The sequence below is a fragment of the Rhincodon typus genome, chromosome 21 (assembly GCF_021869965.1).
Source record: "Rhincodon typus isolate 14 chromosome 21, sRhiTyp1.1, whole genome shotgun sequence".
NCBI classification, from domain to species: Eukaryota; Metazoa; Chordata; class Chondrichthyes; order Orectolobiformes; family Rhincodontidae; genus Rhincodon; species Rhincodon typus.
Genome location: NC_063352.1, coordinates 48,474,855 through 48,497,229, shown reverse-complemented (window position 1 = coordinate 48,497,229; position 22,375 = coordinate 48,474,855). Strand labels below are relative to the sequence as shown.

The 22,375-nt window shown below is 42.5% G+C and overlaps 1 protein-coding gene across 1 annotated transcript in view; it reads right to left on the bottom strand.

Moving 5' to 3' along the window:
* Positions 1-492: 492 nt before the first annotated feature.
* The window catches only part of pla2g10 (phospholipase A2 group X), a 37,290-nt gene continuing 15,407 nt past the window's right edge, over positions 493-22,375 (bottom strand). Inside the window, exons 2-4 of the mRNA XM_048609599.1 lie at positions 13,693-13,858; positions 9,064-9,170; positions 493-696 (exon numbers count right to left, since the gene is read on the bottom strand). Coding sequence (XP_048465556.1) covers positions 548-696; positions 9,064-9,170; positions 13,693-13,858 — 422 coding nt within the window. The 3' untranslated portion in view covers positions 493-547. The remainder of the gene's footprint in view (positions 697-9,063; positions 9,171-13,692; positions 13,859-22,375) is intronic.

The window sequence follows — 22,375 nt, the reverse complement described above, 5'->3', positions numbered from 1 at the left end:
TTATCCTTTTCTGCATCATTATCACTCTTTCCTCCTTTAAAGGCTTTCCTTAAAATGTATCCCTTTAAACAAACTTTAGGCCATTTAACCTGATCATCTCCTTCTATGTGTCCAGTTGTGCTTGATAATTGTTCCTGGGCTATTTCACCACATTAAAAGCCACATTATAACCAGCTACTGCGTTTGTCTTCTTGTACGTGAAAAGATTATAACGCGGTAAATTAGTTTTATTCTGGTACTGCTGTTAAAACCCAATTTTACCAGGATAAGGTTAGCATTTAGTAGTGAATCTGCAACCTTACGCTCTAGGAGGCAACTGTACTCACAGGGAATATAACTCCACTGTACAATCTGTGACTTTCCAATCATTAATCTTACAGCATAGGGCATATTGAAAGCAGCATGGCGACGAATTCCTACATTTCCCTCAGAAGAATAAACATAACTGACATTTAGACGGAATTTTGTGCATCACATGTCTTAAGCCAACTCAAAGCTACACTTGATATTCAATCACAACCCACATTTCAGAATATACCCATGTTATTTAATATGAATAACATTGAGGCTTTCTCCTTCCACAAAGGAAATTAGGCCACAGAGCATATCTCTTCCGGAATACAGTCTTCCTCAAGCAGTTTGATAACTTCATGTCACATTCACAAATCATCCTTTCGCAATGGTCAAAGACGTTCCCTGAAATAAAAGCAAATATTTCTTTTTTAAAAGACTATTGGTATTAAATGATCAGTATTAAACACTCAGTTGCTGGCGTTCCGGCTTGAATCAGAAGGGAGTGTGTTCAAATCGCACCCCAGAACTTTAACACATTTTCAGAACTGATACACTGGTACAGGCCACAAAAATGATGAGTTGCTGCAGTTGGCAGAGGAAACAGTAAACCATCTGTTCGATGAGCATGAAAAGGATTATTTCAAAGTCACTGCGCTTATCACAATGTTCTGTTCAATATAAATCCTTCACACTTCACTAGCAGAAGTGTCAACTGGTCATTTATCTCAGTGCTCCTTTATAATCTTTCGAAGTTCTTCAGAAATTCATTATTGGCTTCGGCATCTCCTGATAATGTACAAGGAGGTCCATAAATGCTTCTTTATCAACAGCCGAGACAACTTGTTTCAGTTGTCCCTGTGATTGTCTGCCACTTTGCTCTAATTCAAGCTCAGATCTTTGGGCTGAATTTCATCAGAAATCAGCTCAGTTTCATTTTTGTCCAGTTTCATGGTGAGTTTCAATCTGCCAGGCCTAGTGGGTTTTCTAACGCAATTGCCAAATTAACTATCACCACATCCCTAATGACTTCCTGCTTGATGATGTCAGCCTGATTCCCGCACTTGGTGTTGGACATCCAGGGATTTCGGGCACAGTGTTGTATTTAAAAGGCTGTTGTGCACTCAGCCAAGCACTGGCATTTCGGATTTGCCCCACTGGGTTTGTGACATTTGGTCCAGACATGGCACATACGACGACATTGGAGGTCTGCTTTGCAGACAAGGACATGGAAGTCCTGATAGAGAGGGGGCTGCAGAGGAGGGACGTCCCCTTCCCCCGGCACTGCCAGAAGAGGGACGTCCCCTTCCCCCGGCACTGCCAGATGATATCATGACACCAGTCCTTGCCAGCCTGGTCCAAGGTTGCCACCCAGGTCAGTGTGGGTTCAACCATCCGGAGGAACACCCAGCCTCAAGAAGGTCAATGGTAGAACGTCTGCCAGGCCACGTGCCACCTTCCTTTCTTTCTGCTACCTCACACTCACTCACTCTCTGCTACTGCACCCACCTCCCACCGAGGCTTTCACTGTCACACACATCTTACCCACTCACTATCACCCACCAAATCCCCTCAGACTACTAACCCTGCGTACCCTCTGCATGTTCTACTTTCTCACTCAGGACACCTCAGCATCTCACTCCCACCTCCCACCTCCTCCACCCTCCACCTGCAGTCACACTGAAAGCTGTGCCACTTTCATCACAGTCAGTGCCTTCCTTCGCCCCATTCCAGGAGAGAATGGCCCAGTACAGGGTCAGGAGAGCTGGTGGGGTCATCATGATTCAGTTACTCACCCCTTACGAAGAGAGGATCCTGTCTGGAACCCCCCACCCCCAAAGTAACCAACTGACCATACCCAAGCCCCTGGACTAATTTCAGACAATGTCCTTGACTTACTATTCCAGGACCCCTCAGCTATAGGGTGAGCCCCTTGACCTGACTGAGGACTAACTCCCCTTTGACTTTGAGACATGGCATTTGGTTGAAGCACATACAATGGTTTGGCATGTATGCTGCTGACATGCAGCAGACACGAGCCTGACGTCAGTGGTGGGGAAGCTGCTGGAGAAGATACTGAGGGTTAGGATCTATTTACATTTGGAAGGAAATGGGCTTATTAGTGATAGGCAGCATGGTTTTGTGCAGGGAAGGTCATGTCTTACCAACTTGATAGAATTCTTTGAGGAAGTGACAAAGTTGATAGATGAAGGAAGGGCTGTAGATATCATATACATGGACTTCAGTAAGGCGTTTGAGAAGGTTCCCCATGGTAGGCTGATGGAGAAAGTGAAGTTGCATGGGGTCCAGGGTGTACTAGCTAGATGGATAGAGAACTGGCTGGGCAACAGGAGACAGAGGATTGTAGTGGAAGGGAGTCTCTCAAAATGGAGAACTGTGACCAGTGGTGTTTGTTGATATACATAAATGTTTGTGATATACATAAATGATCTGGAGGAAGGTGTAGGTGGTCTGATTAGCAAGTTTGCAGGTGACACTAAGATCGGTGGAGTAGCAGATAGAGAAGGGGACTGTCGGAGAATGCAGCAGAATATAGATAGATTGGAGAGTTGGGCAGAGAAATGGCAGATGGAGTTCAATCCAGGCAAATGTGAGGTGATGCATTTTGGAAGATCCAATTCAAGAGCGAACTATACGGTAAATGGAAAAGCCCTGGAGCAAATTGATGCACAGAGAGATCTGGGTGTTCAGGTCCATTGTACACTGAAGGTGGCAACGCAGGTCAATAGAGTGGTCAAGAAAGCACACGGCATGCTTTCATTCATCAGACAGGGTATTGAGTACAAGAGTTGTTAGGTCATGTTACAGTTGTATAGGACTTTGGTTCGACCACATTTGGAATACTGCGTACAGTTCTGGTCGCCACATTACCAAAAGGACGTGGATGCTTTGGAGAGGGTGCAGAGGAGGTTCACCAGGATGTTGCCTGGTATGGGGGGCGCTAGCTATGAAGAGAGATTGAGTAGGTTAGGATTATTTACATTAGAAAGACGGAGGTTGAGGGGGGACCTGATTGAGATCCACAAAATCATGAGAGGTATAGACAGGGTGGATAGCAAGAAGCTTTTTCCCCCCAGAGTGGGGGACTCAATTACTACAGGTCACGATTTCAAGGTGAGAGGGGAAAAGTTTAAGGGAGATATCCATGGAAAGTTCTTTACGCAGAGGGTGGTGGGTGCCTGGAACACGTTGCCAGCGGAGATGGTAGAGGCGGGCACGATAACGTCATTTAAGATGTATCTAGACAGATACATGAATGGGCAGGGAACAGAGGACTACAGATCCTTGGAAAATAGGCGACAGGTTTAGATAGAGGATCTGGATCGGCGCAGGCTTGGAGGGCCAAAGGGCCTGTTCCTGTGCTGTAATTTTCTTTGTTCTTTGACACACGGTGCAGATATGAGACTGTTGTATTACAATAGCATGAGCAAGATATACATCTCCATTGACTGATGACTGCTGACACCATGACAAGTTGCCTAGCTTCCTGTCTCTGATGAAAGGCAAAGCAAGGCAAGGCAAGGGTTAAATGCTATTAGCATCAAGGTAGGCACAAAGTGAGCGAGTGATAAGAGATCAAGCAAAGAGCCCTAAGATGCAGCCTGGTTCAAACCATGAGCCAGGTGCCTGTTCCTGAGTGAAAAGTGCCCATGGAGCACCATTTTAATGGGAGGTGCTGGTGTGCATCACAGTGTAGCACTGAAGTGCAGAAGTCTACAGTAAGTGGATGAGAAATGTTCTATGGGTAGTAGTACAGATTGGATGCCATCATCTGTGGATGTGGAGTACATGCAGTCACTGTGCATGGAGTGTGCCCTGAGAAGTTGGTACCAACTGTCCAACATAAAGGTTTGGAGGAGCAATGCAACTGATCTGACTTTCACATTGGGAACTTTTGGCATCTAATTTCTATCCAGTGGATGGGAGAATTGGAGACTGCTTAGTAATAAGTCAAGAATAAGTAAGAGAGAAGCTGTTAATGAGAAATAATCAATGCAAGTAGACCTTTTGTTCTCACTAATAAGAACACTTGGTCAGAAAAAGGGTCTTTTAGCTCTCCAAATTGAGAAGATCCTTGTTGGACATGCCACTCGATCTTCTGAATTTTCTCTCCATGACGCATATCGTTCAAGGGCTAGGAAGATTCCGCCCTTTGAAAGATACATTTCCTTTTGTAAAGAATGCTAAAGGTGAAATCCTACTTCTTCAGAGAGGCAGTGAAGATCACCACACCTCAGGTGAGGGAAGACGTGGAGTCTTTCCTAGTAACATCAACTGGTACAGGTATTGAACTACACTGTGGCATCACTCTACATTGCAAACCAGCTATCCAGCCAACTGAACTCATTGACCCGCTAAGAAATTGACTATGAGAAGGAACAGGTCAGAATATTCATCGGATCCACTTCGATCAATACCAACACAGATAACAGCACAGGTCACTTCTTGGCTTTCTGTAGTGAAGAGATAAATGCAAAAGCTCACTAGCAACATCTGTTACTGTATCTCGCTCAAGATGATAAGATTCTGCAGCACCATCTATTTCGATTGTCATATCTTAAACTAAGATCAAAGTGCATGAGTGTAAATATAAGCTTTGGATTTAAAATGTTCTGATTGAAATTTAACAGTCTTGTTAAATTTGATTTACAGTCTGTTGTTGTTTTTCACATGAGTAAACAGTATTAAGGTGTTTGATCAATGCACTCAGCAGATGAACATGTAACTACATTACCTGATAGATATATCTGTCTGTTCTTAAACCAACCACACTGTAATGCTGAGGCACTCTAGTCACTCAGGAGATTAGGAGAGACGCAACTCAATCAAAAGTTCAAATGCATTACCATATGTAGCTGGCTCATCAGAAATATTAACAACTCAGTGATGTTAATGGTCCAGTTTGATTTGTTCAATTAAAGTAGAATGATATTTCTGTATTTATTTTCAAAGAAAAAAATCTTGAAGAGAGTTTCAATTCCAAGAGTCTTATTGTTTGAGAGAAGGTACTGACTTTGAGGAATTGAACATCGGGTGTGATTTCTCCTCCCTAAAATGGTGAGGATAATTGTGAAAATAAAACAAAGGACTGTGCAGATGCTGAAGATCTGAAATAAAAACAGAAATTGCTGGAGAAACTCAGCAGGTCTGGCAGCAAATGTGGGGAGAAATCAGAGTTAATGTTTCAAATCCAGCAACCGTTCTTCAGGAATTCAGATTCAAAATGTTAATGCTGCTTTCTTTCCATGGGTTCTGCCAGACCTGCTGAGGATAATGACAAATGTGATGATTTAATTGGGACAGAGTTTAAAATCAGACTCTTGCCATCGTGTCACAGTTAAGTCCTTCCTCCTTAGATGATGAGATTATTTTCTCATCATCAGGAGGGGAGAAGCCTATTTGCGACTTGTTAATTACATGACTTTCCACAATAACTTTCACTTCCCTTTTAGTTTCTGCTAATCGAGAAACCTGCACTTCAAATACTCGCCTGCTAACACCAAGCAAGTACCTGTCAAGTTGGGTTCTCAGCCTTAATTCCAGGTGAGTTCACGGCTGTGCTGACCATCATTCTTCTCGTCACTGGAGATGAACCCAATGCAACTGCAGCCATTGCCTCCACGTTCAGTGGGAGCAGTGTCTCCATGGACTCTCTATCCACACAACTGGGTGACAGTAATGCGCCAGCCTCAGGACAGCAGGTTGCTTATTATCGGCCATGTACAGATGGTAATCTCTGGCTGAGAGGGAGCTCATTAGCACAGAGAGACTCCATCAGCTTTGGGTCGAGGGGTCGATCATTCAACAGGTTGAGGAGCCAAATGAGGCCACAGAGATTACAACACAATAGCAGATACGAAGAATGGGAGGAGTTCTTGTGTCAAAGTCGCTCACTCAAACACAAAGTTAGAACCTCACCATAATATTCTGAAAATCAACTGTGCAATAAGGTCCCAATGAGAGAACCAGCACTTCCTGGTGGTAGCCTCTTTCCAAGGCCTTTGGACCATGTAAGAATGGTTTGCAGGCAATAAGGGCAATAAAGTTTGTGCAGGGCAATATGTCAGGGTTGAAGCACATCTAGTGAATCCAGCATCGTGCTTCCAGCTGTCTAAGCACGTGATTCACCAGTTACTTGACAGGGCCATGACGCATATTACAGCACCCAACATACTTGCCACTATACTTTAACTCTAAAAGGGAAATTTCTGCACTAACTTGAAATAGGACAAATATAGGCATAATTCCCATTTGCTCAGCTCTCAATTTGAGCTGAGAGTTACGAAACAGACATCACTCTATGCAGAGGCAGGGAAAAAGTAAATAATTAGCGTTCGATGCTCAGTGACCTTTCTGGTCAGTAACCAATTGTCAATAGGATTGTGACTTTGCAAATTCCTCTTTAAACTCCATCTTAAAGTTCCTGTTTCTCTGCAGGAGAGAAGAATAATTTAAACCAGTTTTCACGCTGAAACATCAGCTGTGTTTAAAACAGAGGAACTTGGTTTTCTTTACAATGACCCAGCTACGCTTAAATTCTACGAAAGATATTTTCAACTGTCAGTGTGAGGAAGTAGCTACACACCTGCTCTCTCAATAGTATGTGGCTTTGCATGCCATCTGTTGAAGACCTACCAAAATTACATTTATATCTTTCAATTTCTGATTCACATGATAAGTACAAGTGAGCTCTTTTGACATTACTGAGATCAGATTTAAGCACTCCTTGTACTCCGATAGATTTAACACATACAGTCAAAACAAAAGAACTTTGGTGCACTTTGTGCTAGTCACTGTACCATTGCTATTAATTTAGCTTTTTGACACGGTAATGTCTTAGCTGAATTCATTTGATATCATTAGCACCTGCTGTTCAACAACAATTGAAACTTCAGCAAATGTAGATTAACAATTTTTAAAAAATCTTGAATTAGGAATTTTCACAACAGATAATGGTTCGGCCACTGCTTGGAAATTTAGCAATTGGGAAGAACACTCAAAATTAGTGCTTTATTTTTAAATAAATTGTTGCCGTTAAACAATGGGGAGTTGTTAACATTTACTTCCAAGTTTTGTGTGATGCTCATTAGAATGCAGGACTCTGAAGTACAATCTTGAATATGTTTATAGACATAATGTTTTCCCTTTGTACTGAATGCCTTTTGTAGCACTCATCTTGTTCTCCACAATAAACTTGATGAACCAAAACAACTGCAAGTATGTACATTGTTTAATTTTGATGTTCAAACTGTGCCTCTGGGCATCTCAAGATTAACAGTTCACAAGCTGGTAAGATCAGTCTCAAGGTCTGCAAAGAGAGCGGGTTACTATTTAGTTTTAGATGAAAAGGTTTCCATCATTCCATGCCTTCCCCTGTCCTTTCACATTATTGCTTCCCTTTAACTCTGAACTCGATTATCCTTGGCAACACTGCGGCACAGTGGCACTGCTGCCTCACAGTGCCAGTGACCTGGGTTCAATTCCAGCCTTGTGCGACTGTCTGTGTGGAGCTTGCACCTTATCCCCGTGTCTGCATGGGTTTCCTCTGGGTGCTCCGGTTTCCTCCCACTCCAAAGAAGTGCAGGTTAGGTGGATTGGCTGTGCTAAATTGCCCCATAGTATCCAAGGATGTCTAGCTTAGGTGGATTAGCCATGGGAAAAATGCAGGGTTACAGGGATAAGGTAGGAGTCTGGATGGGATGCTGTTCAGAGGGGTGGTGTGGACTCGATGGGCCAAATGGCCTGCTTCCACACTGTAGGGATTCTATGATTCTAATGTTTTTTGAAACCTAGAGGAAAGTTTTAACTTGTTTTGATTTCTTAAAAGAAGATGCCAGTGTTGGACTGGGATGTACAAATTCAGAAGTTACACAACGCCAGGTTATAATCCAACATGTTTATTTAAAATCACAAGCTTTCGCAGCACTGCTCCTTCCTCACCTGAGGAAGCCTGTGCTTGTAAATAAATCTATTGGACAATAACCTCGTGTCGTGTTGCTTCTGACTTTGGCCACATTTCTGAGATATTAGATCTGGTGTGGATCTGTTCGACTGCAAACTACAACAACTTTGATGCTTATTACACAGGGAAAAATAAATTCTGGTGCACTGATTGCATTGCAAACATTATGGCTGCAGTATTCAAGTCATGTTTGAACATTCTGTAGGCCAGAGCAAAAAATATTTCCACTCTCTACCTGGAGTGACATATATCCAACCGATTATTTTACTCATTAATCCAGTATCATGACATATGTCCTGCTAATGTGCTAAATTTAAATACACTGTTCAGGTTTGTTCATAGTCACCTTTTGATATTTATTTTAAAATTGCATCCAGTGAATCCATCAGGGCTCGACAGTAATATTAGCCAGAGACCTCATGGTGGTGACATTACCACCAGGGTAAACCTGCCGAATCAAAGGCAACCGCAGGCTAAGTCCAATAAATTTCTTTACAGTCTTCCATCGTCCTGGCCTCCCTCTATTACCAGTCAATCTACCTTAGTATTGGGGCAACTCCCACCTGTCCAGCCCAGCAGTCTCTCGCTGTCTGAAAGTCACTGGCCAGATAGTGATTTCAATCAGAAAGCTCACATGTTCCTTTTAAATGAGGCCTGGGAATTTGAAGAAGAGGCTGGATCTCGCACGGTTTCTAATTTCTGACTACAACTCTCATCTCAGTCTCAGGAACCCATTCCAGTCTGCTTGCTATTAAAATCCACTCCTCTAAGAGTTACCTCCTACTTACCACATCTAGCAGTACCATATCTGCAGTACCAGTTGTAGCTGTCTGACTTGGGATGACACCCAGCCTTCTCTGCTTCTCCATAACAGCAGTCATGAGTAAAACAGCACCTGGAGAAAGAAAGGAATAAGAAAATGAGTAAAAATGAATAACTGAGTGTTAATTCTAATGTGACTGTGTGGAGGGGCTCAGCAAAGCGACTTCCTTCCATGGATACCAATGTTTACCAAGAGTGACGGAAGCAACTGAGAAAAGTGGCTATTTACAGGCCCAGTAATCTCCCCTTCTGTCTCTGAAGATGGACACTGGACCCAAAATGTTAACTCTGCTTTCTGTTCACAGATCCTGCCAGACTTGGAGGTTTTCCAGCAGTTTCTGTTTTCAGTACTAATGGTACTTGGTAAGGGTTCCCTTTACTGTCTTTCATTAGACATTTCCATGGGGAAATCTTGAGTGCAGTCAGTGGTCACTGTAATTAAAAACTACAACGGATTGAATCTTTGTAGGCTATGGAGATTAAAGTTTGTGGAAGCTTGTTCCTGTCTATTTCTCTTACGGAGAAAAGGGGTCAGCAAAGGCAGGATTTTGGGATACACACTGTTGGTTATGAATTCTTTGAGCTCAGCCTCTTTTGGGCTTGATGCACTACTTACAAATATTTAGTCATCCTTTAAAAATTTTAAATCGAGAGTAAATCAACCTGTGGGGCGTTCTGCAGTTCTGAAGACTGTGCTGGCCTCCTGATGTGACAAACTGAGCGACACTAGCATCTCATGATTAATTGCTTGTAACGAGCTGCATGGTGATGAACTTTCTCACGGAGGCCCTTTTGTTTTTAGCAGCATACAGATCCCAAGTGGCAGCGCAGTCTTCTGAATGTGATCTAACCAATTCTGATACAGCATTTCCCGCGCTATGGTCGAACAGTGACAAAAGTCCAGTTTCACAAGAACGCTGTGAGCTCTGCATTGCATTTGTACACTCCAGTTTAGAGTATTTTGGATGTAGATTCCTATCTAATGGCATGCTTCAGTAACTTCAAGGGGGGGGAAATCATACAGCGTGTAGTTTGGTATTGATAGACACCAATCGTTAGCAATTCACATCACTTTGCATTTCAGTACGTTTAACTTTATTACCTCCATGTATTTAGCTTGATACTGACCTTGTCTGCTTTTACACTAATGGCTCTGCAGATCAGGCAGTCATCTGCAAAGAGTCTGGCTTGACATTCTATCCTGCATGTCATTTCTAAACTGGAGAGAGGAATGTAGATCCAGGAAGGGACCGTGCCTTGGGGGAAGGCTGCTTAACACTGGTTTCCAGTTTGAAGCCTCCCTTTCACCATGACTCATATCATGGAGGCACTGAGTCAGAGTCATACAGCATGGAAACAAGACTCTTCGGTCCAACTAGTCCATGCCAAACATAACCCCAAACTAAACTAGTTCCACCTGCTTGTGCTTGGTCCATATCTCTCCAAATCTTTCTTACTCATGTAAGTATCTAAATGTCTTTTAAAAAGTTATAAAACTTTACCTGCATCCACCACTTCCCCTGCAAGTTCACTCCACACAGGAACCACATTCAGATTTTAAAAAGGAATTTTAAAATCTTTTTTTTTTAAAAACACGGTAACCTCTCACCTTAAAAATATGTCCCCTAGTCTTGAAATTCCCAACCCTCAGGAAAAGACCCCTGCCATTCACCTTATCTATGCCCCTCATGATTTTATAAACCTCTATAAGGTCACTCCTCAACCTGCTTCATTCCTATGAAAAGAAAAGTCCCAGTCTCTCCTAACTCAAAACCTCCATTTCCACAACATCCTGGTAAATCTGTTCTGAACCCTCTCCAATTTAATAATCTCCTTCCTATAACAAGGCAACCAAAACTGCACACATTACTCCAGAAGAGGCTTCATCAACATCCTGTACAACTTCAACATAATGTCCTAACTCCTACACTCGAAGGGCTGGGCAATCAAGGCAAGGGTGCTAAACACCTTAACTCCCTATCTGCATGCAATGCAAACTTCAAAGAATTGTGTACCTAAAACCCTAGTTCTCTCTGTTCTACAACACTACTTAAAGCCCTACTTTAAATTGTATAACTCCTGTCCTTGTTTGTTTTACTAAAATGCAATACCTCGCATTTATCCAGATTGAACTCCATCTGGTATTTTTCAGCCCATTTGATCAAGATCCTTTTGTAATCTTAGAAAACCTTCTTCACTGTCTACTATGCTACCAATTCTGGTGCTGTCCACAAACTTACTAACCATGCCTTCTGTATTCTCATCCAAATCATTTATATAAATGACAAACAAAAGTGGATCCAGCTGTGGAAAGTGGAACACCTCTGGTCACAGGCCTCCAGGCTGAAAAACATTCCTCCACCATCACTCTCTGTCTCCTGCTGTTAAGTCAATTTCGTATCCAATTGGTAAACTCACTCTAAATCCCATGTGATCTAACTTTACTAATTAGTCTATCATGTGCAACCTTGTTAAAGGCTTTGCTAAAGTCTAAATAAACAATGTCTACTGCTCTGCCCTTATTGGTGTTTAATAAGAAATGACCTTAGTGTTTCCTCATGCTCCCTAATGATCATGTTTGTCCAGAAGTTTCGAGTATGGTATGAATGTATCTTGCATCTCACTCGCTGACCATTGCTCAAGTGTATACAAAGATAGTGAGCATCAGCAGATTGTCTTCCCATTTTGGCTGAGCCTCACCTATCATCCACAAACACAGGATAAACAAAGTCTGTCACATGAATCTTTACTCAATATAACCCTTTTTAACACAGGGGCTCTGAAGCCTTTTGCAGTGAATTCACTGAAATCCTGCCTGAGAATGCCTCAGGACCCGCCAAACCACAGGTAAAACAAGAATAAACAGATCTTTTTCAGGATGGCAGCATCGTAATATCATCTAACTGGCCTACAGTTCCATGTTTCCTCCCTCCCTCTTTTCTTGAATAGCAAGGTTATGTTTGCTACTTGCTAAGCCACATGAATCATTGTAGAACATAGAACAGTACAGCACAGTACAGGCCCTTTGGCCCACGATGTTGTGCCGAATTTTTACCCGAAACCTAAGGTCTATCTAACCTCCACCGCTACCTTATACCATCATATGCCTATCTAATACGCTTAAATGCCCCTAATGAGGCCGACTTCACTACCCTCTCCGGCAATACATTCCACGCCCCTACCACTCTCTGAGTAAAGAACCTTCTTCTGACGTCTCCCCGATATCTACCTCCTTTCACTTTAAAACTATGTCCAGTGTCAGAAATTCTGAAAAATAAAACAAAACCAAGGCTTTCTTCGTCGATATCTCTTTGAAAACCCATTTTGAAAACATCAGGACCAAAGGGATTGTCGATTTTGAGCCTCAGTATTTTCTCCGGCACTATTTCTTCACAAACGTTAATGCCTTATAATTCTTTAAGTATTATCAGAAATGGGAGAGAATTGGAGTTAACATAGAAATTTAGAGAAGCTCAAGGGAGCATGTGATCCCCTTGTGCTCCTGTTTTTGCATCTTCTTGGTAATTCAGCATTTCAGAAGGCTGTTGTGACAAAAAAGGGAAGTCTTTAATTTTTTTTAATTTTTAGGACAGTTTGGAGGTTGATTTTCATTTGGGGTAAATCCTTTTTAAGTCGCAGAATTGAGAAAGGGTCCAGTTCCTATGGTGAAATCCTTACTTAAGTTATCATTACCAGGAAGACAAATTGTCCAGTAATGGTCACATGGCTGCTTGTGGATTGTGCTATGCACAAATTGGTTGTCATGTTTCCTACGTTATGATAGTGACTATGGGTCCAATGGTCTTTATAGGCTATAAAGCACTCTGTTACATCCTGTGGTTGAAAATCACAGTGTACACATGTAACCAGTCTCAATTTCTTGAAGTAGATATTGATATAAGAAGACATTGTAGATTTCAACAGCAGATTCTGCTGGAAGATGTAAAATATCTTTTTTCCGCAAAGATCACTGCAGATCCCAGGATAATTTTAAACTTTTTTCCCTGCAATAAAATTGAAAATGATCCTCAGATCTTTAAGGAACAACTAATCCTAAAGTAACACTAATACCTGAAGAAGGAGTAAGAGTCCAAAAGCTTGTGTTTTCAAATAAACCTGTTGGACTATAACCTGGTGTCATGTGATTTCTGACCCTGCAGTACAAGAGGAAGAGGAAGATAACAAACAGAGAGATGTTCTTTTAAGAAAGTTGATTAAATTGCTAAATTATTACTGCTAGCTTTCAGTTGCAATTTACACATCTCTTTCCAAAACAAAAAAAAATTCACTCAAGGAGAAACAATTTCATTTCTCGGAGTTGAAAGGTGAATAGATGTTGAAACACAATTGGTCTTGAGGGCAGAGAGCATTCGAGAGTAATTCGTGAGGCCAGGCAGATACATGATACATGTCTGGTGATCTGTGACTGCAAGGCTTATGCACCCACGTTAAACGGCATTTTTGTCAGATTGTTTCCACTGTCAGGACTTAGATTTGGGTTTAGATTCACTAATAAATTTGATGACCACCAAAGACCAGCAGTGGAAAACAAATACGGCCTGTGGGTAGGTGCAGAGTACAGAAGCCTTCCTTACCAATCTGTGCCATCTCGTGGCCAGCCTTTCCCTCCAATTCCGCAGTAACAGCCGTACATCAGGTAAGAAATTGATCGACCCGTACCGCACCAAATCATTCCGACCAAGTCCAGAATACTTCTTGCTTGCCGTCTGTGGTGTTGTTCTTTCACAGCTGTAACATGCACTGGAGTAAGACCACAAACAGAGTAACACCCTGACATTGATGTGCATAAATATAGATGAGACCGTGCCCAATTTCAGAAAAAATAATACAATCATCCCCAATCCTTGCAGTCATTAACAAACTAAATGCAGCTGAATTTGGATAAGGGCAATGGTGAAATGAGGAATCCCATTTGTCCCCATCTATATACCCCAAATGATATTTAGATGAGATCAATGAAACTGAGTATTGGGGCAGAGACTGAGAGGAAACCGAATTCTTAGCAGGATGAGACGTGGGTGTTTATTCCCAACCCTACCTACAAAGAAAATAGTGTCATGTGGAATTAAGAGTAGGCCATTTGGTCCACTGAAACTGGTCTGTGATTCATTAAGCTCATGGTTGGTCTGACTGTGGCCATAATGCCACTTTCCTGCCTGTCCCTCCATAACCTTTAACAGTCTTGAATATATTCAATGATCAGCATCCATTGCTGCCTGGGGAAGGGAACTACAAAGATTAACAGCCATCTGGGAAAATAATTTACTCCTCATACGTAGGAAGTTTCTTATTTTTAAATTATGACCCCAAGTTCAAGGTTCACACACAAGAGGAAACATCTCAACATCTAGCCTGTCATGTCCCCTCAGAGTCTGATATGTTTCAATATGATCATCTCTTATTCTTCTAAACTCTTTATATAGGCCCAATCTGCTCAAGCTTTCCACATCAGACAACCCCTTCATCCTAGGAATCGGTTCAGTGAACCTTCTCTGAACAGCTTCCAATGTAAGTCAATCCCTCCTTAAGTAAGGAAGCCAGATCTGTATGTTATATTCTGGGTGCAGTCTCATTAATTCCCTATAGTGAGACTTCTCTACTTTATCATGGAATCACTACAGTGTGGTAGCAAGCCATTCGGCCCACTGAGTCTACAGCCACCCTCTGAAGAGCATCCTATCCAGACCCATACCCTACCTAATCCCGTAACTCCACATTTACATGGCTAATCCACCTAACCTGTATCTCTTTGGACTGTGGGAGGAACCTGGAGCACCCAGAGGAAACCCACGCAAACACAGGAAGAATGTGCAAACTCCACACAGTCGCCTGAGGGTGGAATTGAACCTAGGTCCCTGGTGCTGTGAGGCAGCAGTGCTAACCACTGAGCCACCATTCTTTATAATCAATTCCCCTTGCAATAAAGGCTTATGTTCCATTTGCCTTCCTAATTAATTGCTGTACCCACGCAATAACTTTTTGTAATTTATGTACAAGAGCATCCAGATCTCTCTATGCCACAGTATTTTGCAATCTTTTCTATTTAAATAAAATTCTGCTTTTCTATTCTTCCTGACAAAATGGACCTCACATTTCCTCACAGTATACTCCATCTGTCAATGTTTCTGCCCACTAACCCATCTGCATCCCTTTTCATCTTGACTCTTTATATCCCGCTTACAGCTTGCTTTTTGACTTACAGAATCGAATATCCTTTATTGTCACATGTTCTTTACTATCTTTGTATCATCAGCAAATTTGACAATACAGTCTCCTCATCCATAAATGGTGAATAGTTGAGACCCCAACACTAATCCCTGTGGCACCCTCTAGTAGAAGTCTGCTAACCTGAAAATAGCTCATTACCCACAAGGAGCTTGAACAGTTCATCAACTTTACCAACACCTTTCACCCCAACCTCAAATTCACCTGGACCATCACCGATGCTCTCACTCCTTCCTGGACCTCTGTGTCTCCATCACTGGTGACTGCCTCGAAACTGACATCTATTTCAAGCCCATCGACTCCCACAGCTACCTGGACTACACCTACTCTCACCCACCCTCCTGCAAGAATGCAATCCCCTACTGCCAATTCCTCTGCCTCTGCCATGTCTGCTCCCAAGATGGAGCGTTCCACTCCCACACATCCCAGATGTCCTCTTATTTCAGGGACCGTAACTTCCCCATGCCAGTGATCGAAAATGCCCTCAATCGCATCTCTTGCGTTTCCTGCACCTCTGCCCTGACACACCCTCCCCGCAACAAAAACCAAGACAGAATTTCCCCTTGTCCTCACATATCACCCCACCAATCTCCACATCCAACGTATCATTCTCTGCCACTTCCGCCACCTGCAATCCGACCCCACAACCGAAGAGATATTTCCCTCCCCACCCCTATCTGCCTTTCGTAGGGACAGCTCTCTCCGCAACTCCCTCATCCACTCCACACTCCCCATTAACCCCACCACCCCTGGCACCTTTCCCTGCCACCGCAGGAAGTACTACACCTGCCCCTACACCTCCCCCCTCACCTCCATTCAAGGCCCAAAACAAACCTTCCACATCAGATAGGGGTTCACCTGCACATCCTCCAACCTGGTCTGTTGTATCTGTTGCTCCCAATGTGGCCATCTCTCCATTGGTGAGACCAAGTGTAGACTTGGAGACCGTTTTGTAGAGCACCTGGGCTCTGTGCCACAAACGACAACACCTTCCAGCCGCGAACCATTTTAACTCCCCTCTCACTCCCTGATGATGTTACCTAGCATGGTAATGAAATGTCTGAACGAAAACAAGCCAGCTCGGCGAGCAAGACAACAATCTCAACTTATACACATGTCACTGTATTTTCATAAATTCAAGTGATAATAAATTGCTATTCTATTCTAACCAGCAGAGTGGATAAGAGGGAACCAGTCAATGTATAGTATATTTGAATTTTCATAAGATGCCTCATAAGAGGTCACTACAGGAGGTAAAAAAATTCATGATCAATAACAAAAACAGAAATTGCAGGAAGAGCTCAGCAAGCCTCGCAGCATGTGTGGAGAGAAATCAGAGTTAATGTTTCAGGTTGAGTGACCCTTGCTCCATTCTGAGGATGGATCACTCGACCTGAAACATTAACTCTGATTTTTCTCCATGCATGCTGCCAGACCTCCTGAGCTTTTCTAACAATTTGTGTTTTTGTTATTGATCATGAATTTTTTTACCTCCTGTAGTGACCTCTTATGAGGCATCTTATGAAAATTCAAATATACTATACATTGACTGGTTCCCTCTTATCCACTCTGCTGGTTAGAATAGAATAGCAATTTATTATCACTTGAATTTATGAAAATACAGTGACATGTGTATAAGTTGAGATTGTTGATTTGCTTGCCGAGCTGGCTTGTTTTCGTTCAGACATTTCATTACCATGCTAGGTAACATCATCAGTGGAGCCTCCATGAAGCGATGTTATTCTGTTCTGCTAGGAATTTATATTGTCTGGTCCGTTATGGTGAATAGTGTCATTTCCGATTCTGTTCTGTATGGGTTTGTATACGGGGTCCAATTCTATTTGTTTGTTGATTGCATTATGGGTTGAGAACCATGCCTCCAGGAATTCCCGTGCATGTCTATGTTTGGCTTGGGCTACTATAGTTTCGTTATCCCAGTTAAACTGATGGCTTTCATTGTCCAAGTGTACTGATATTAAGGAAGATTCGTCGTGTCATTTTGCTGCTAGCTGATGGTCATGTATTCTGATGGTTAGTTTCGTTTCTGTCTGTTCGATGTAATGTTTGTGGCAGTCGTTGCTTGGTATTTTGTAAACTACATAGGTTCAGCATGTTGTGGGAATGGGGTCTTTAATCCTTGTGAGTGTATGTCGTAGAGTGGCTGTGGGCTTGTGTTCTACCATAATTCCTAGTGGTCTTAGGAGTCTTGTTGTCAGTTCTGATATGTTCTTGATGTAGGATAGTATGGCCAGTGTGTTAGGGCATACTGAGTCCTCTTGTTGTCGTCTATTTAGTAGGCATGTGAGAATGAAGTTGCGGGGATATCTGTTTATAGCGAGGATTTTGTATCTGTGCTCTTCCTCTTTCCTGCGTAGTCCCAGGGTGTTGCAGTGTGTCCTGGCCCGTTTAAGTAGTGTCCTAATGCAGCTTTGTTTGTGGACGTTGGGGTGGTTGCTGTGGAAGTTGAGGATTTGATCAGTGTGGGTTGCTTTTCTGTATACTGAGGTTTGGAACTCCCCATTGGTCATACACTCAACTTTAATATCCAGAAACGGAATTTGATTGTTGTCAAAGGATACCATAATATCATCATCGCTGATTTTTATGTCCTTGAGGTTATTGAGGAATTCTTGGGTTGAGTGGATGGAATGGGGTGATCTGTCGATTAGGTGTTTCATTCTCTGTTGTAGGTCCTTGGCCACTTTGTGTGTAGATGTGAGATAACAAGGTGTAGAGCTGGATGAACACAGCAGGCCAAGCAGCAACAGAGGAGCAGGAAGGCTGACGTTTTGGGCCTAGACTCTTCTTCAGAAATTGTGTGTAGATATGCCTGGTAGGGAAACAATGGGTCTGAGGAGGATGTCTGGTTTGTGTACTTTAGGCAGTCTATAGAAGCTGGGGGTGTTTGTGCCTTCTGGTTTCATTCTCATGTAGTCCATCTTGTTTATCTGCCCTGCATCCTTTAGTCCCTTCAGTGTCTGGGTGATCCTACTACCTCGCTGCGGTGTTGGGTCTATCGCCACCTGTTGATAAGTGGTCGTATCTGCGAGCAGTGCCTGTGCTTTCTTAACGTAGTCTGGTTTGTTCATAATGACGGTCATTAGCCCTTTGTCTGCTGGTAGGATTATAATGTTCATGTCTTTCTTGAGTTTATCTAGTGCTTTTCTCTCTGATGTTTTCAGGGTGACCGCTTCATTACTTCTGTGTAGTGTGGGAATTATAGTTTGTCAGATGGCTTGTTGTGTTTTGTCCTTGAGTCTGTTGTCTTTTAATGTAGAATCCAGGGCGGCCGTGAAGTCTGTTCTGTTCGCATCTTTGTGGTTATGGTTCAGTCTACGTAATAGGACAGCTTTCTCAGTTTCTGTGAGTTGTCTGTTCGATAGGTTTCTTATCCACGTGTCTGGTTTGTTGTTGTCCTTGTCTTTGTGGTGGATCAGTTTGGTGAGTTTCTCCTGTAACTTGTGTCTCTTCTTAGTTTTGGTTTTGTGTTGATTGATGGTGATGGCCTCTTCTAGGGTTGTAATCCACTGCTGGTCCGTAGTGTTTAGATGCTGTGATTTTTGAGGTGAAATTTCCTGTTCGTAACTGTGGAGTCAGTTATGGGCACCATTAATCATTACCTGTAGCATTCTGCGTCCATTCTGTTCAGCTACTTTATATACCTGTGGGTTGTTGAGTGGAGGTTTGTACTTCACACTGTGGGGCAGTACCTGGTTCCTGACACATTCGTGGAGAAAGTGAAGATGTTTGTGGGTAGTGCTTAGTCAGTTGGCAAAGATTTCCCATTGTTGAGCAATTTTTAGCATGTTGGGCCCGCTAGGTAGACGATACATTTGTCATTTTTAAATGCACCAAATTAGAAGAGGCCCACCACCTCATCAACAGTGTATTTGTGGGGATTAAATTCACAAGAGAAGAAGAAAATAACAATCAGCTTCCGTTTCTGGACATCAGAGTTGAGCATATGACCAATGGGGAGTTCCAAACCTCAGTATACAGTAAAGCAAAGCACACTGATCAACTCCTCAACTTCCACAGCAACCACCCCGATGTCCACAAATGAAGCTGCATTAGGACACTATTTAAATGGGCCACGACTCACTGCAACACTCCAGAACTACGCCGGGAAGAGGAAGAGCACCTATACAAAATCTTTGCTATGAACAGGTATCCCCACAACTTCATTCTCACATGCCTACTAAATAGACAACAACAAGAGGACACGTTACGCCCTAACACACTGGCCACACTGCCCAACGTCAAGAACATATCAGAACAGACAACAAGACTCTTAAGACCACTAGGAATCATGGTGGCAAACAAGCCCACGGCCACTCTACGCAAACACTCACAAGGAATAAAGACCCCATTCCCACAACATGCAGAACCAATGTGGTTTACAAAATACCAAGCAATGACAGCGACAAACATTACATCGGACAGACAGGAAGGAAACTAGCCATCGGAATACATGAACATCAACTAGCAGCAAAACAACACGACGAACTTTCCCTAATATCAGTACACTTGGACGGTAAAGGCCATCAGTTTAACTGGGACAACGTAACTATAGTAGCCCAAGCCAAACATAGAAATGCACAGGAATTCCTAGAGGCATCCTTCTCAACCCATAATGCAATCAACAGATATATAGAATTGGACCCCGTGTACAAACCCATACAGATCAAAACCAGAAATGACACTACTCAACATAACGGACAGGACAGTAGAAATTTGAAGCAGGGTAGAACAACATCGCTTCATCAGAGGCCTCACTGATGATGTTACCTAGCATGGTGATGAAACATCTGAACGAAAACAAGCCAGCTCGGCGAGCAAGTCAACATCCTCATCCATTACCCGAGGTACAAATCTTTGCTAAAACTTTAAATGTGTATAAGTTGCCACAATTAGGCACAATTTTAATTACAGAAATTATAAGAAGAAATAATTTAATTCAAATAATTAAATAATTTAATTGAGGTTATTTCCTTAAAGAAGGCTAATAAACTTGTCAAAGATAATTTCCCTTCACAAAACCATGTTGATTTTTGCCTGATTGTATTTTGATTTTCTGTATGATCTGCTACTGCCTCCTTAAAAAATGGGTTCCAGCATTTTTGTAATGACACATTAGGTTCACAGTGTTATGATTTTCTGCTTGACTGCAGCAATTCAAGAAGGGGCCCAACAGCTAGCCTTGCCAATAATGCTTACATCCCAAGAACAAATAAGGGTAGTGATGGCCTCATGATATTATCACTAGACTATTGATACAGGAAACTCAGCAAATGCTCGGGGACCAGGATTCAAATCCTGCCATGGCGGAATTTGAATGTGGTTGACTCTTAACTGCCCTCTGGGCAATTAGGGATGGGCAATAAATGCTGCCTGGCCAGTGACGCTCACATCCTGTGAGTAAATTAGAAAAAACAAATTGGTCGCAGCCACCCACGTCTTTGTCTTTCTTTGTTACCAGTGAACAAACTCGGTCTCAGAATTGTAGCCTGTCTATGCTAGGTCTTTCCACTTGTTCTGGATGGGCAGCTAACTGCAAAGGTGCAAGTGAGATCCCTGAATTTAAAAATGCCGTGGCCGCAAACTGATGACGATGGATGACTTTAAAATCCATTTTTGATCAGGTCCATGTAGCTGAAACCATTGCATGGTTAAAATTCCTCCCAAGAAAGATTAATGTTAAAGGCAAATTCTGAAGAAGATTTGCAGAATGTTTCAAACACATGACAAGGTGCTGGCTGTATCATTATTTTGCCAGCTCTCCTGTCCATAGGCTTCCTCCCATTTTACACATTGAATGCGGAATGAGTCTCAATCAGGCATAGCCATGCTTTATCGACAAATGTTTACTTTTTTACCGAACTGCAGATTTTTGAAATGAGTGTCCATCCAACCCAAGGTTAGGATGTTCACTTAGCATAACATTCTGTCATAGATTCAGATTAGTTTTCAGAGTTAGCAGACACAGGGGAATTGGGTTCAATGGAGTTTTTTTGTTTGTAAATTTTTTTTAGCTTGAAGGATGTTAGTTCTGGGAGTGGAATTTATTTTACTTCAGTGTCTTCAATGAGCAACAAGCACTCTCAGGCCAAGTTTTTCACAGCTCCCACAGTACATGGGTTGGAAACCTGAAAACCAGGAGACAGAGAAAACTTTCTTTCCACCAGGTCAGATCAATTTTGAGCACAAGCTCAATAAGTAAATGGACAACACACACGGCAACTTCCAGACCCACACTATCCCTGTGGTGTCTGACCATTTAGAATAGTATCACAACTTTACTTAGAATTTCATTAAGATCTTACATTTGAATACTTTATACAGAACACAATGTGGGTGTGAAATGAACTGCCCTTGGAGAAAGTGGAGGCAAACACTGTGGTAAAATTGAAAACTGAGTAAATATTTGAAGAAATGTTTGCTTGCATTGGTGGGAGAGTCTATAACAAGATGCTAAATTCAGAACAGGCTATTCAGGAGAGAAGTAATGAAACACTCCTTCATACAAAGACTGGTAGAAGTTTAGAACTGAGTCTTATCAAAAGCAGTAGATTGTTATGATGACGGGTTGAAATCCTGAAATACCACAAGCTTTTTAGCCCTTATTTCCAACATGTGTTCTTTTCAACAGAGAACAGCGAGAGACAAAATAGCTACATGTATAAGGGATAGTAGGAACTGCAGATGCTAGAGAATCTGAGATAACAAGGTGTAGAGCTGGATGAACACAGCAGGCCAAGCAGCATCAGAGGAGCAGGAAGGCTGATGTTTCGGGCCTAGACCCTTCTTCAGAAATGGGGAAGGAGAAGGGGGTTCTGAAATAAATAGGGAGAGAGGGGGAGGTGGTTGGAAGATGGATAAAGGAGAAGATAGGTGGAGAGGAGACAGACAGGTCAAAGAGGCGGGGATGGAGCCAGTAAAGGTGAGTGTAGGTGGGGAGGTAGGGAGGAGATAGGTCAGTCCTGGAAGGATGGACAGGTCAAGGGGGCGGGATGAGGATAGTAGGTAGGAGAT